The 14,727-nt window shown below is 39.4% G+C and overlaps 1 protein-coding gene across 15 annotated transcripts in view; it reads right to left on the bottom strand.

Annotated features, from left to right (window-relative positions):
* Positions 1 to 14,727, bottom strand: part of KMT2C (lysine methyltransferase 2C) — a 303,740-nt gene that overhangs the window by 36,737 nt on the left and 252,276 nt on the right. For all 15 annotated transcript variants that reach the window (XR_001105806.2, XM_021665230.2, XM_021665228.2 and 12 more), the window contains 6 exons: positions 13,724 to 13,906; positions 11,468 to 13,348; positions 10,276 to 10,568; positions 6,665 to 8,484; positions 4,657 to 4,768; positions 892 to 970 (listed from right to left, as the gene is read on the bottom strand). Coding sequence is in view for 14 of the 15 variants with exons in the window: in XM_021665230.2 (XP_021520905.2) it covers positions 892 to 970; positions 4,657 to 4,768; positions 6,665 to 8,484; positions 10,276 to 10,568; positions 11,468 to 13,348; positions 13,724 to 13,906 (4,368 nt within the window). In the remaining variant the exon portion in view is untranslated. The remainder of the gene's footprint in view (positions 1 to 891; positions 971 to 4,656; positions 4,769 to 6,664; positions 8,485 to 10,275; positions 10,569 to 11,467; positions 13,349 to 13,723; positions 13,907 to 14,727) is intronic.

Raw genomic sequence — 14,727 nt, 5'->3', positions numbered from 1 at the left:
TGAGTTTTACTTCCCTGGACACTGCCTGAGATTAAGAATACAGCGTAGCTTTCAACAAGGATGAGAAGAAAAAAGGAAAAAACAAATACAGCATATTGTTTTCTAGTTTTTTTTTTTTTTTTTGAGACGAAGTATCACTCTGTTGCCCAAGCTGGAGTGCAGTGGCATGATCTTAGCTCACTGCAACCTCTGCCTCCCGGGTTCAAGCAATTCTCCTGCCTCTGCCTCCCAAGTACCTGGGACTATCAGCATGGGCCACCACACCCAACTAATTTTTGTATTTTTAGTTGACATGGGGTTTCATCATGTTGGCCAGGCTGGTCTTGAACTCCTGACCTCGTGATCTGCCTGCCCTGACCTCCCAAAGTGCTGGGACTACAGGCGTGAGCCACTGCATCTGGCCATTTTCTAGTATTTACAGAAGTTTTTACATTTTAAATGTAATGGGTTTAATTCTAAAATGCAAGACGTGAAAACGTCCTTCTGGAGTTAAAAATAAGTAAATAAAACCAAAAGTCCTGAGCATCTGGTTTTCCCATCAAGTGACTTTTTACCCTTAAATATATAGATCCTTTTCAGAAATCACAGCCAATTTTGTAACGTTAATTTGTCTTTTGTTTAAAAAGTAATAAAATGTCTTTTTGGTTATTTTTGACTTTGCTGGTAATATGTCTTGGCAGTCTTCTAAGTCTACTATTTAGGTTGATGCAAAAGTAACTGCAGTTTTTGCCACTGGCAAATGGCAATGGCGAACAGCGTATGGTGAAAACCGTGATTACTTTTGCATCAACCTAATACTACTCTCTAGCCTTAGGCCTTACTATAAAGCATGAGTTTGCTGGGAAACAGAAAAGCGTGCATTCTAGAGTGACTCATTACAGGGAGTCTTACCTGAGGAATGGCCTGTGTTCCAAGGTTCTGTCCTTCACCATTCTGTGTTCCAGTTACCGCCTGGCCCATAAAAGGGAACCTGCCAAAACAGGGCACACAAGTATCAAATGATGAGCATTTAGAAATTATTAATATTAATTAAAAACTGTATTAGGTGCTTAACAATTTTCTCTTCCAGAGAAGAGTAGTGGCAATTTTTTCATCAAAACACTAAAGTCTCACCTTTCATGGACTGAGCAGATTTGATCCTCACTGTACTTCTATGAAGTGTGTACTCTCAGTACCCTCACGTTACTTATGATGAAAGTAAGATTCAGAGATATTCCTTAACCTTCCCCACAAGGACTAACAAGTAGAGCTGCAGTACGAAAAGCTGACTCTAGAGGTTTACTCTAGAGGTTTTCTATTATGTGCCTCACTCTACTTTACGATAAAATGAATTCAAGCCTTCAGAATAAAAATAAGTTGATTTACATTTTATAACAAAAATTCTAAGAAAATGTTTTCTTGTTCCAATCTTTATTAAAAACGAATTAGCAGCTTAGCTTTTTTCTTTGTTTTGAGATGGAGTCTTGCTCTGTCGCCCAGGCTGGAATGCAATGGCACCATCTCGGCTCACTGCAACCTCTGCCTGCCAGGTTCAAGCAATTCTCTGCCTCAGTCTCCTGAGTAGCTGAGATTACAGGCATCTGCTACCATGTCCAGCTAATTTTTATATTTTTAGTGGAGATGGGGTTTCACCATCTTGGCCAGGCTGGTCTTGAACTCCTGACCTCATGATCCACCTGCCTCAGCCTCCCAAAGTGCTGGAATTACAGGAGTGAGCCACCACGCCAGCTTAGCTATTCTACATTCTAAAACAAAAGACATTTCCTAATTTAAGAAGTTTCATACATTTCTATAACTAATGTTAAAGCAAATCAAAAATTGATGACTGACCAAGATCAGTCTGCATGGTTAAATGCATTTGGAGAAATGTTACTTATTATAATTAAAACTATGAAAACTTCACAGAAGCATTACTGCTTACATGAAAATATTTCCTTCAGAGTTATCAAATTATTTAATATACTAAGATACATATAAAATTTTCAAAATGTATTCCAAATGCTGTATATTACTATTAAAGTACTATTAGGATACAGAATATTTTTTTAAATTTTTTACTCAGGTTTTTCATCTGATCTAAATGATCTCCTAATCCAAATATCACACGTGATCTATCATCCTAATTCAACATATCACACTACTCTACGAAGGGACCATCACTTCCATTTCTACAAAAAAGTCAGTAGAATGGTAAGCCGTATACCTGATATATGACTAATGTATTTAACTGGCAGATATGATGCTCAAAGAACATCAGATGCTGAAATGCCTCAAATTCTGAGGTCCATATTTAAAACTAAGTGCTGGCCAGGCATGGTGGCTCACGCATTTAATTCCAGCACTTTGGGAGGCCGAGGCAGATGGATTACCTGAGGTCAAGAGTTCGAGACCAGCCTGATCAACATGGTGAAACCCCGTCTCTAATAAAAATACAAAAATAACTCATGCCTGTAATCCCAGCAGTTAGGGAGGCCGAGGCAGGTGGATCACGAGGTCAAGAGATCAAGGCCATCCTGGCTAATATGGTGAAACTCTGTCTCTACTAAAAATACAAAACTGGCCAGGTGCGGTGGATCACACCTGTAATCCCAGGACTTTGGGAGGCTGAGGCGGGCAGATCACGAGGTCAGGATATTGAGATCATCCTGGCCTACATTGTGAAATCCCGTCTCTACTAAAAATACAAAAATTAGCTGGGCGGGGTAGCATGCACCTGTAGTCCCAGCTACGCAGGAGACTGAGACAGAAAAATCACTTGAACCCGAGAGGTGGAGGCTGCAGTGAGCCAAGATTTCACCACTGCACTCCAACTGGACAACAGAGCAAAACTCTGTCTCAAAAACAGACAAAAAAATTAGCTGGGCATGGTGGCACGTGTCTGTAATCCCAGCTACTCTGGAGGCTGATGCAGGTGGTGGTTGTGGTGAGCCAAGATCAGGCCACTGCATTCCAGCCTGGGCAACAAGAACAAAACTTCATCTCAAAAAAACCCCCAAAAAACTAAGTGCTAAATAAAACTCAGCGTTGCCAGGTGCAGTGGCTCATGCCTGTAATCCCAGCACTTTGGGAAGCCGAGGTGGGTAGATCACCTGAGGTAAGGAGTTCGAGACCAGCCTGACCAACATGAAGAAACCTCATCTCTACTAAAAATAAAAAAAATTAAAAAAAATAAAAATTAGCTGGGCATGGTGGTGCATGCCTGTAATCTCAACTAGTTGGGAGCTAAGGCAGGAGAATTGCTTGAATCTGGGAGGCAGAGGTTGTGGTGAGCAGAGATTGCACCATTGCACTCCAGCCTGGGCAACTAGACTACAACTCTGTTTCAAAAAAACAAAAAATAACAAAAAAAGTATTTCCTTCTGTTTTGAATACAGGTAGGAACTACAGTATTATTAACAGTATCATAACTATTACCAATAGAAGACAGGTTATTTTCCTATAAAGTGTTGCAGGCACCTAACAGATTAGTTATGTTCATCATTACTTTCAAATTATGGTTTATTGCTAAATTTGTTAATACTTTAAGAAGCATATATACTATAAATTTAATTATATTTAAATAACTATTTCAAGTATAATTTATTTCCTTTGTAATACTATGTTTTAAATTTTCTGCATGTAATGCTTAATAATGAAAACCATTAGAAACCACTATCTCTACTTTGATCTCAAAAATGCTTCTTAACCACGTTCAAAGTATCTCAACAACTGAAAAGAACTATACCCTTAAGAATTCCAATTTCTTTGAAGTATATACATCTTAAATTCATGCAAATTTTATATTCAATTCTATAATCATCCACATTTCTTTTTATATAAAAAAAGTTTTCAACAAGATAATTAGGCTAAATTGAGGCTCTATGCTTACTTTACTGACAGAGGTCCTCATATAATACACATAAGACTCATTCACGATGCTTGCTAAAAACAGAGACACACAGGCAACCATCTCCAGATATTCTTATTTAGTAAGTATGCAGTAGAGCAAAAGGATCTACATTAAAAAAAAAAAAAATTACCACGTAATTCTCATGGTAGTCCATGATCAAAATTTAAGAAACAGTGCCCTGTGGTTATTACCCTTAGGGGGCATAATTTCAAAACTTCAGATATTCAAATAAACCCTATTGTCTTCCTTATGCATGATTTCTACTTTTCTCCCAAGAAAGAAAAGACAAGCTATGCAATTCCTAACTTCCAACTGTCCTCTTATTTAGTCCTTATAACTTTCTCTTTCTGATTTAAAAGCAGTTTGCGGACATTTTATTTCAGAGCTGAATTTACGGTTGCCTTTTCACTCTGGTGTCTTAACTGAAAAAAATCTTAGTTAACATGAACAATTCTAAAGGTATTTAAAAGAGCACACACTTAAATACCATGACTTGAGTAATCAGGAAATCCTATCTTCCAAATCTTTTTAAGATGTTTTACGTTTACATCCTTGAGACTAATGCTTTCACACTGGTTCTTACATTAATTTCTTACATTGGTATAGCATTTTACATCTGATCACATCCAGCTCATGCCATGACAACTTTAATAGTATTGTTCATTCCTAGAACAAAGGCTTTCAATTTTCTGTATTTTTTTTGAAAACTAGTAATGATTTCACAAATGTCTAGATGCCCAGTAAACATAAGCAGCTCCTGCACCTACCTGCTCATCACCATTGGTGGCATGCCCAGATTGTTTTGTGCCATCACTTTATTTATGCCTTTAAGGGCCACCATTTTGGCTTTCATTATAGGATCTGTAATTGCATCAAAATCTAAAAAAGAAATATAAAGTTACTTATTTCATAGTAATTGGTGTAAGGTACACTAAGAAGTAATTCAAATATCACAAACATTATATAATTTAAAGGCTCTTAAACTTTATTATTTAATAATCATTATAGATTTCTGAGATGGCAAACTTATCCTGGGTTTAATCGCAACTCAGTAATCCTTAATTGAATCATGCTTTAATACCTTAGTCCTGCAGGAATCAAAACAGTCAAATTTAAGGGAGATTGTAAGCAATAATCTAAAGCAGTGCAATTAATTCCCTTTCACCCAAACTTTTGCAATGCTAATCAGAACGGCTTCTTTAGTAAATGTAGTATCACAAGAATTTGCAATACTAAGGAATTCTACTACATTAGTCATCACTCCTAAAAGAATAATGTAGCAATTTCTTAAAGTTATACACACACAATAAGAAGCTACTAAGAAAAAACCTATTTGCATCTAAATGAAAAAAAAGGGAGCAAAATGATGAAATTGGGGACTATATAAAATGAAATGTCAATTTTATTATTTAGAATAAGGCACACTGCTTAGACATGTGCCCTGTGCCCTCCGATTGCTAATTCTTATTCTTAGAGACACAGGCATTTTGACTGCATTGCTTTTGTTGTTTTTAGAATCAGTAAACCATTCGAAACAAGTTAAAGAGGTTTATATAGCAAAAAATTACCAAGCACTTGTCATACATGAAAGGACAGTAAGAAGCATTATTTCTACCATATTTTACTTAAATTCATCCTTCCAGGACTGAAAACATATGGCAACAATGGTTGGAAGGTAAGAACTAAAAAGACAACGAGTTTCTATTAAACAATTCCATAAATAATAGAATTGAGTGAAGTTTGTAATCCAGTTTCGAATCTCTTGATTTTTTTCTTTGGAGATGGAATCTCGCTCTGTTGCCCAGGCTGGAATGCAATGGTGTGATCTTGGCTCACTGCAACTTCCACCTCCCATTCCCTTGCCTCTGCCTCCCGAATAGCTGGGACTACAGGAGCACGCTGATACGTCCAGCTAATTTTTTTTATTTGTCTTTTTCTTATTAAAGTTCTGGGATATTTGTGCAGAATGTGCAGGTTTGTTAAACAGGTATACACGTGCCATGGTGGTTACCCATCAACCTGTCATTTTACATTAGGTACTTCTCCTAATGCTATCCCTCCCATATCTCCCCACCTCAACAGGTCAGTATGTGATGTTCCCCTTCCTGTGTCCATGTGTTCTCACTGTTCAACTCCCAGTTATGACTGAGAGTATGTAGTGTTTTGCTTTTCTGTTCCTGTTTTCGTTTGCTGAGAATGATGGTTTCCAGCTTCATCCATGTCCCTTGTTGCCCAGGCTGGTCTGAAACTCCTGAGCTCAGGCAATCCATCTGCCTTGGCCAAAGTGCTGGGATTACAGGTGTGAGCCACCAGGCCCAACCAATTTCTTTCATTTTAAAGCTCAAGGAGGGGCAGGCATGGTGGCTCACTGCCTATAATCCCAGCACTTTGGGAGGCCAAGGTGGACGGATCACCTGAGGTCAGTAGTTCAAGACCAGCTTGGACAACATGGTGAAATCCCCTGCCTCTACTAAAAATACAAAAATTAGCCAGGCATGGTGGCACACACCTGTAGTCCCAGCTACTTGGGAGGCTGAGGCAGGAAAATTGCTTGACCCCAGGAAGTGGAGGTTGCAGTGAGCCAAGATCACGCCACTGCACTCCAGCTTGGGTGACAGAGTGAGACTCCATCTCAAAAAAAAAAAAGCTCGAGAAGGAACAGAAAAACTCAGTGCTGTATTCCAATTTTAATTCTAATAATGAAATCTTATAAACATATCGCATGCCACTCTAATACCCATAGTAATATATGTTGACACTCAAGGAAATTCCTACCAATATTAGGGAAGAATGGTTCTGATCGCTGACGAATCATGGCTTGCATCTGTCTTTGCTGCTGCTGTTCTTGCCTTTCTTGATCCAAAAGATCCTGTAGAAGTAGAGGCTGTTCTTCTAGAAGAAGGGGCCTCTCTCTATTCTGCTGTGCTAATGTTTGAGGAGGAATCATTAATTGTTGGGGTCCAGACATGCTACTGGTACCAGACTGACTTGTTAGAGGCACGGTTTGAGTTGCAGGTTTTCCTGTCCCCATATTGTGGTTAACTGTTGCCTGACCTGTCACGAATCCTGGATTTAACTGCACACCCTGAGAAAAAACATGGTTTACCCTAGAAACCACTGTTACATTAGAATTCATGGTATTATCCAAAACATGGCCAGGTGGTGCTATTAAAGGAGGCAAACTTGACACATGATTGGATGGTGAGGCCGGCCGAGTTGGTGGTGGAGACCCCAATGGCCTAATGTCTGAATTATCAGATTTTTCATTAGCAAGCAAACTTGAGAGAACTGGAGTTGACCCAGTTATGCCACAAGAATTTATAACATCTTGAGCAGGTAGCTGAGTGGATCCTTGAATGACATTTGCACTGGAGCCAGCAGTTTCTGGATTAGTTCTTTTCTCAAGTAGATCTGGATCACAAGGATGCAAAGAAGTCTTTTCTCCATCATTTAGGTCTGAGTGAGCAGAAGCCTGTGAGCAGGCAGTGTCAACATTATCTTTATTCTCATCATTTTTTTCAATTTCACATTTGGATTCCACCTTAGAATTAGGAGACAGTACTTCTGTTTTTACCTCACTGGTAACAGTGGATTTCTTCTGTGGTGAATGTTTATCAGAGAGATCCAGAGTTTTGTCTTCTTGTTCCTTTGTTTTTGGTTCAACAGATACACAATGATTATCTAATTTATCATCAATTGGAAGGTCTAGTTCCTCATTAAACATGCTTTTCTTATCCCCCAGGTCAAGTTCTGGATCTGTATATGCAATGATATCAAACTCTCCTGACCTTAAGAGGTCATCCAGGTTGGGATCATTAGTTTCCAAATTATCTAAAGTATCCAATTCATCTCCTTTGCCATCCTCTGTATCTAGATTTAAATTTTCAAGATCTTCATCATCTAAATCTTTGACTTCAACCCCCTCAAGGTCTTTAACATCCAGTTCTTTCACAGAAGGGTCATCAGAATCGAGTTTTTCTTCAAGACCATCAGAAGGTTGGGTGGTTATCTGTAAGTTATCAGATGTTGTTTCAGATGACACAGATGTTGAGGAAGGAGCCTCTGAAAATTCACCACCTAGCGGATGATTCAGTGTCCTCATGACCATAGAAGATGAATGGACAGAATGACCTTGCTCTTGTTGAGATGGTGGCGCTTGTTCCAAATCTGGGTGCACAGGTAGCTGATTAGGTAGACACTGAGGAGGTCGCTTCATGGGCTCTGCGTGCCTAGGGCCTGGGAAGTCTGGCCGAGGAATGAAGTTTCCATGTCTTAGATTAGAAGATGCCTCTACAACACTGCCAGGTGGAGCACTGAAAGGCAGCCGTTGCCTTCCATCAGGAGCCCTATGTCTCAGTTCAATATATGCTTGGCCCAGTATGTTGTGCTGCTGCACTGGCAGGCTCTGTGGTGAAAAATGCTGAGGAAGTCCAACTGGATTATTCATTTGTGAGTTATTTAAAGGCCTAGGCATATCTACAGATATTGATCTTCTTAACTGCGGAGAAACTCCAGATCCCTGTATTTGCTGAGGAGGCACAAGGAAGCGCTCTTGACTCTGCATGGTACCATGGCTACCTCCTGGAAATCCAAATCTTAAAAAAAAAAAGCAAAAATTGAGTTAAGCTGAAAAAAAGGAAAAGTTTCAATTAAACTGTAGATACAAAATTAGTGTTGCCAAATACAATGACTTACAAAAGCAAAGCTATGGTCATTAAAAAGTATTTATGGGTATTCATATGCAAGTAAGATTTTGCTAGGTATCCTATAATGAATACATATCTGAGCCCTAAAGGCTTAGGATTTAACAGATAAAAATGAAGGAACAAGCACCAAACAGATGAAATCAATTGTTTAGAGATAAAAACACTACTACTGAAGTTTTTCAGGAGGAATTTATTTAATCTATATTTAGGGAGGCTCAATGAAGGAAGTTGATTTCAGGGGATGTTTGAATGAAGATAGGTCTTATACCTATTGAGGGATTTCAGGCCTCAGTACTGAGACTACAAAGGCACAGGTTTGACAACAGTATAGACTTAAATTACAGTCAGAGAAAAAGAAAAGTAGGCCTTATCTATAAAGATTAAGTAAATGAATGAACTGTAGGACTATTTTACTTATACTGTGCCTCCTCCTAGACAGCATTACAGGCAACTTACATAAATTATAAAACACAGCAAGAAGCATAAATTGTAACAAGGTAGAATAAAAAAGGAAAATTAAGAGTAAGATTACAGGCAACTTACACAGAATATAAAACATAGCAAGAGAAATTATAACTAAGGTGGAAGAAAAGGAAATTAGAAGTAAGAATATAACATGGAGGTAGATGTAAAACTAAAAAGGGTATCTTAAAGAACTACTTCCTTATTATAATTAGGGCACGGGTTTGGCTTTGACTTTAGCCATTTTGAAAAAGGAAACATTCTTATGATTCATCATCACTAACTTACAACCCAATCTCACATGGAAAGTTCCTATAGAGAAAATCTTTTCAGTTTGGAAATCTCTAAAATTTATTATTATGTTTTAAACTGAGATGCAGTCTTGCTCTATCTCCCAGGCTGGAGTGCAGTGGCGTGACATCTCAGCTCACTGTAACCTCTGCCTCCCGCGTTCAAGCAATCCTCTCTTCTCCGCCTCCCCAGTAGCTGGGGCTACAGGTGCGGTGCATGCCACCATGGTCAGCAAATTGTTGTATTTTTACTAGAGGCAGGGTTTCACCATGTTGGCCAGGCTGGTCGCAAACACCTAACCTCATGTGATCTGCCCACCTCAGCCTCCCAAGATGCTGGGATTATAGGCAATGAGCCACTGTGCCCAGCCTAAAATTAATTTAGAATGTAAAGTTAAAAGGTAGAAATTTGGAGACAGGACAAGTCTCATCACATCATAGGAGGCTTTGCCTATACAATAGCTACACTCTGAGGATGTCATATGATAAACTACACCGTTATGGCTGCAAGGTAATGCTAACATAGTTAATACTTAAAAACAAAGGTAAGGTTTTCAGAGTCTCTAGCGTTCTTAGAGGGGAAAAAATGTCTATGACCTCTCATTAACAGAAAATAATTATATATATATATAAATATATATATATATATAAATATATTTATATAGTTTTTATAAAATCTTTTTTATAAAAACATAGACATTTATAAAAATGTCTATGACCTCTCATTAACAGAAAATAACTATATATATAGTTTTATATTATATGTATAACTATTATATATATATAAAAATGTCTATGACCTCTCATTAACAGAAAATAACTATATATATAATATTTTATGTATCTATACATACATATATATATATATATACACACATATATATCTTCTAATAGCAATTTAAATTTGGCAGGAAATTAAAAGCATTACCTAAATCCATGCGGTCTCATCCCCATACTAGCAACATCAGGAGGATAGGGTCCACGCTGATCTTTTGGGAAAACACTGTATCTAGGTCCTAAAGGAGGGGCAACAGGAGACCTAATGTTCCCAGGATAGGGAGGTGGGGGTCTAGTGAAAGCCTGGTTAATATTCTCTGGTTGCCAGTGTTGAAGAGGCCCTGGGTGAGGCACTGCTGGTGAGTCCTGTGACCCCTTCTCCTGTCGACCTGCAATCTTCTTCTGCTGTTGCTGCTGGAGAATGATTTCACGTAACTTCTGCCGCTAAATGGGAAGAAACAAAAATCACTTGGATTTCTGGTAATTAATGGCTTTTTAAAAGGGTACTGGCATTTTATTTTTAGAGATGGGATCTTGCTATGTTGCCCAGGCTGGCCTCAAATTCCTGGGCTCAAGTGATCCTCCTGCCTCAGCTTCTCCAACAGCTGGGATTACAGGCATGTGCCACCGTGCCTGACAGATTAGTGGCTTTTAAAATTCTAATACTTTCATTATGTGGCTGTGGTAACGTTTCAAAGTTTGATTAACACCAGTCACATTCAACTATTCAATAAATTAGGAAAAATAAATTGATAAATGATTTGAGTCCTTTTCCTTACCAGACAACTATCACAACACAAAGCTTTAATTATTTTTATTTTTATTTTTTTGCGATGGAGTTTTGCTCTTGTTGCCCGGGCTAGAGTGCAATGGTGCGATCTCAGGTCACTGCAACCTCCACCTTCTGGGTTCAAGTGATTCTCCTGCCTCAGCCTCCCAAATGGCTGGAATTTCAGGAGTGTGCCAGCATGGCTGGCTAATTTTGTATTTTTAGTGGAGATGGGGTTTATCCATGTTGGTCACGCTGGTCTCGAACTCCCAACCTCAGGTGATCCGCCCTCCTTGACCTCCCAAAGTGCTGAGATTACAGGCGTGAGCCACCTCGCTCAGCCCAAACAAAGCTTTAATATTTAAGGATTCCCCTGCAAATTCATGAAGACTGAAATCAGATAGAGAACAAATAAAGCTGGTGTTAATTTTACCAATTTCATTTTTCTTTTTTGCAGTATGACAAACTCTACAGAATTAAAAAAAATAAGAAACTAACCCGTTTAGAATACTCAGTTTGATGAAATGAACAGCTTCCTCAAATAATACATTTAAAACTGAGAACATGTGTTTACCTGTCTTAATTTCTCTGTATCTGCTTGAGACATATTTACAGTATTCTGTGTATCAGTTACTCCTGAAGTTGGCACAGGTCCAGGAAGTTGGGAGACACCAGAGAACTGCTGGCCTTGGGAGTGCATTGGAGAGTTTGAAGACGCACAGAAGCTCCCCTCTGATCCAGGCCTTGGCTGATCAGCAACATCATGGGCAGCTTGACTTGTTCCAAAAGAGTCAGACTGAGATCTTGGAGTCACTGGAGGCTGATCATAGGGATCCCGGGCAGCAGATGGGGAAACACGGCTAAAAGTATCTGAAATACTAGGTCCAGGGGGCCTAGGTGTCTGGGAACATATATCAGGTGGCCTCACCAATGGGCCAGGTAAAGCTGGTCCTCGGTTTTGTGCTGCTTGCAGAAAAGGATCCTGATTTGGCATGAGGACTGGTCTTGTCATTGAGGACCTAGTAAAACCCTCTGAAATCCTTGGCCTTGGTGTTGCTGGTGGCTGAGTGTAAGGGACAGAAATTCCAGGTCTTGGTGTTCCGGGAGGATGAGCATATGGATCAGAATGCCTCTGATTAGTTACAGATGTAACAAACAAGTCAGTTTGTGTAGATGGTCTTGGGGTTGGAGGCTGCTGACTATATGGCTCAATAGTGGTAGGCCGGGGAGTTCCAGGAGGTTGAGAGTAAGGGTCTGTATTGGACCTAGCTGTTCCTGAAGATTGGGAGTAAGAATCTACAACAGGTCGTGGAGTTCCTGGGGGTTGGGAATATGGGTCCTGAGATGTTGGCCTTGATATGGTTCCAGGCTGGGAAAAAGTCCTTGAAGGATGGGCAAAAGATTCATTCATTGCTGAATGTGGGGTCAGGGGAGGCTGGCTATATGGATCATTTGACTGATTATGAGAAAAATTATCTATAGGTCTTGGTGTCAAAGCAGGCCTTTCATAAGGGTCAATAGACAATCGCCTTGAGGCCTGTGACACTGATCCATAAGGATCCTGAGCAGATGGAGTAGGTTGCATTGGAGTCTTAAAAGGTCCAGGACCACTATCAAGAGGTGCAGGTGTCAACAAGGGTCGTGCATATGGGTCAGGTATCCGTTGTCTTTGAAACACATCTGCCCTGGGAGATGGTTTAGTAAAGTGATCAGTGGTCCCAGCTGCTACAGGGCCTTTTGCAGTTTGTTCTGAAACTATAGGAGACCGGGCTAGGCCCAAGGATTTGGGAAACTGATCTGTCATCACAGGCCTAGGTGTGTCTGGAGGTTTTGCATAGGGATCATTATTTGTCGTGGAGGAAGAACATAAATCTCTGACTGGTGATGGCCTATTTGCTGTTGTCTCATTCATTTGAATGGGCCTAGATACTGTTGATAAAGGTGTACAGTTTTCCACTGGTGCAGAATTTCTTCTGGAAAAACTATGGCCCACAGGAGGTGGTCTAGGAGTCCCAACCATTTTTGCATAAGGATCCATTGGAGATGGTGGTCGAGAGTTAGAGGACCCAGGTGAAAACACTTGTGGTGAAGGTGGCTGAGAAGTCTGAGCCTGAGAAAGACTCTCCTGAATGGGGATCCGGGATGGGGCTGGAGGAGGAGGTGGAGCTTGTGGTTTTACAAACACATCATCTGAAGATGTAGACGTAGGGGTACTGGGTGGCTGCTTTGCAAACAGTTCTTTATGGAATGACTGTGCAGGAGACATACTTCCATTGCCAGGCTGAGGTGTCAAGGGACTCTGTATCCCACTACTGGGTGTATCTGAACCAGACTGCACCAGAAGATGCTGAGAACCAAACTGCTGCTGCTGTTGCTGTTGCTGCTCATTTTTCACCTGTTCAAGTTTCTGTGTGGCTTCAATTTTAGCTTGTTGCTTACTTTTCTGACGCATTTGCTATTAAAATAGAAAAGAAAAAGCAATCATATGGTTAAGGAAGAAAACTACCATCATGGGGGGAAAAAGCAACAGAAAGTTAATTTGTTTGATGTCAGCAGCTACCAGATTGCTCCCATATTAGATTATGAATTTTTGAAGAAAAGAAATTATTCATCATACTATGTTCCATTTGTGCCTAGGGCAGTATATTGTTTATAATATTTAAATAAACTTCCCAAATCAATTTAAATATATTTTATTGAAAAAAGAAACAATCTATCCTAAAACAAATTTTCATGATCTGAGAACTATATTCTAAAATAATAATGCAAAGACCTCCCTTCTCAAAAAAAAATGCAACTTCAAAAAGTAGATTATCCAAAAATTCCATACCTGTCTAAATTTCCATTCCTGTTCATGTTCTGATTCTCTTTGCTTTAATGGATCTTTAAAAAGCTCTGAATCAACTCGAGAGCTGGGATCGATGCTATCTTGCTGTTGCTGCCGTTTCATGGAATCATTTGACATCTGTACTTTATTAATGCGTAAAGCAGCTCTGTTATCTCTGGCTTTTTGCTTTGACAAAAGGAGAAAAGAATGCCCCAGATTATGTTAAATGTTTTAAGAAACAACACGAAACTATCATGAACTTTCTCAAATAAAAGAAAAAAAGTCAGGTAAAATAACTGAAATACTGTCCTTCAGAATTTACAGCACCTCTCCTCCAAAAAAGGATCTAGACACAAACTCGTCTTCTCTCTTTATAGTGCACAGTACCTATCAGTTGAGGATATATTTCTCTCTATGTATTTGAATTAAGCTTAAAGATCCCAGGGGTGATTTAATATTTTTCCTCCTAGTTTTCTTAATGCATACTTAGAAATAATGTCTCCTTCAATTTAGAAAAAAAGAGGCTGGGCATGGTGGTTTGTGCTCGTAATCCCAGCACTTTGGGAGGCCAAGGTGGGTGTATCACCTGAGGTCAGGCGTTCGAGACCAGCATGACCAACATGGTGAAACCTTATCTCTACAAAACATACAAATTAGCTGGGCATGGTGGCACATGCCTGTATTCCCAGGTACTTAGGAGGCTGAGGCAGGAGAATCGTTTGAACCTGGGAGGTAGAGGTTCCAGTGAGCTGAGATTGTGCCATTGCACTCCAGCCTGGGCAACAACAGTGAAGAGAAAAAAGGAAAAATATCCAATCAGTCTTAAAAAGAAATCTGGATATTCGAAACTTATCATTAAAGAAATCATTTAAAAAATTCTGTCATTACCTAATTAAAGTCAAGGTAAAACAAAACACAGCATATCAACACATCTATATATATGTGACAGAGCACATACACACATACGCTTTATCCAAAATAATCACTGTAACTGAAAATATGTGCAC

This window comes from Aotus nancymaae, unplaced genomic scaffold (genome assembly GCF_030222135.1).
Source record: "Aotus nancymaae isolate 86718 unplaced genomic scaffold, 86718_ANA_hifiasm-v0.15.2.pri h1tg000002l, whole genome shotgun sequence".
In the NCBI taxonomy this organism is placed as follows: Eukaryota; Metazoa; Chordata; class Mammalia; order Primates; family Aotidae; genus Aotus; species Aotus nancymaae.
Note: the sequence above shows the minus strand (reverse complement) of the source record. Positions and strands in the feature narration are given on the sequence as shown.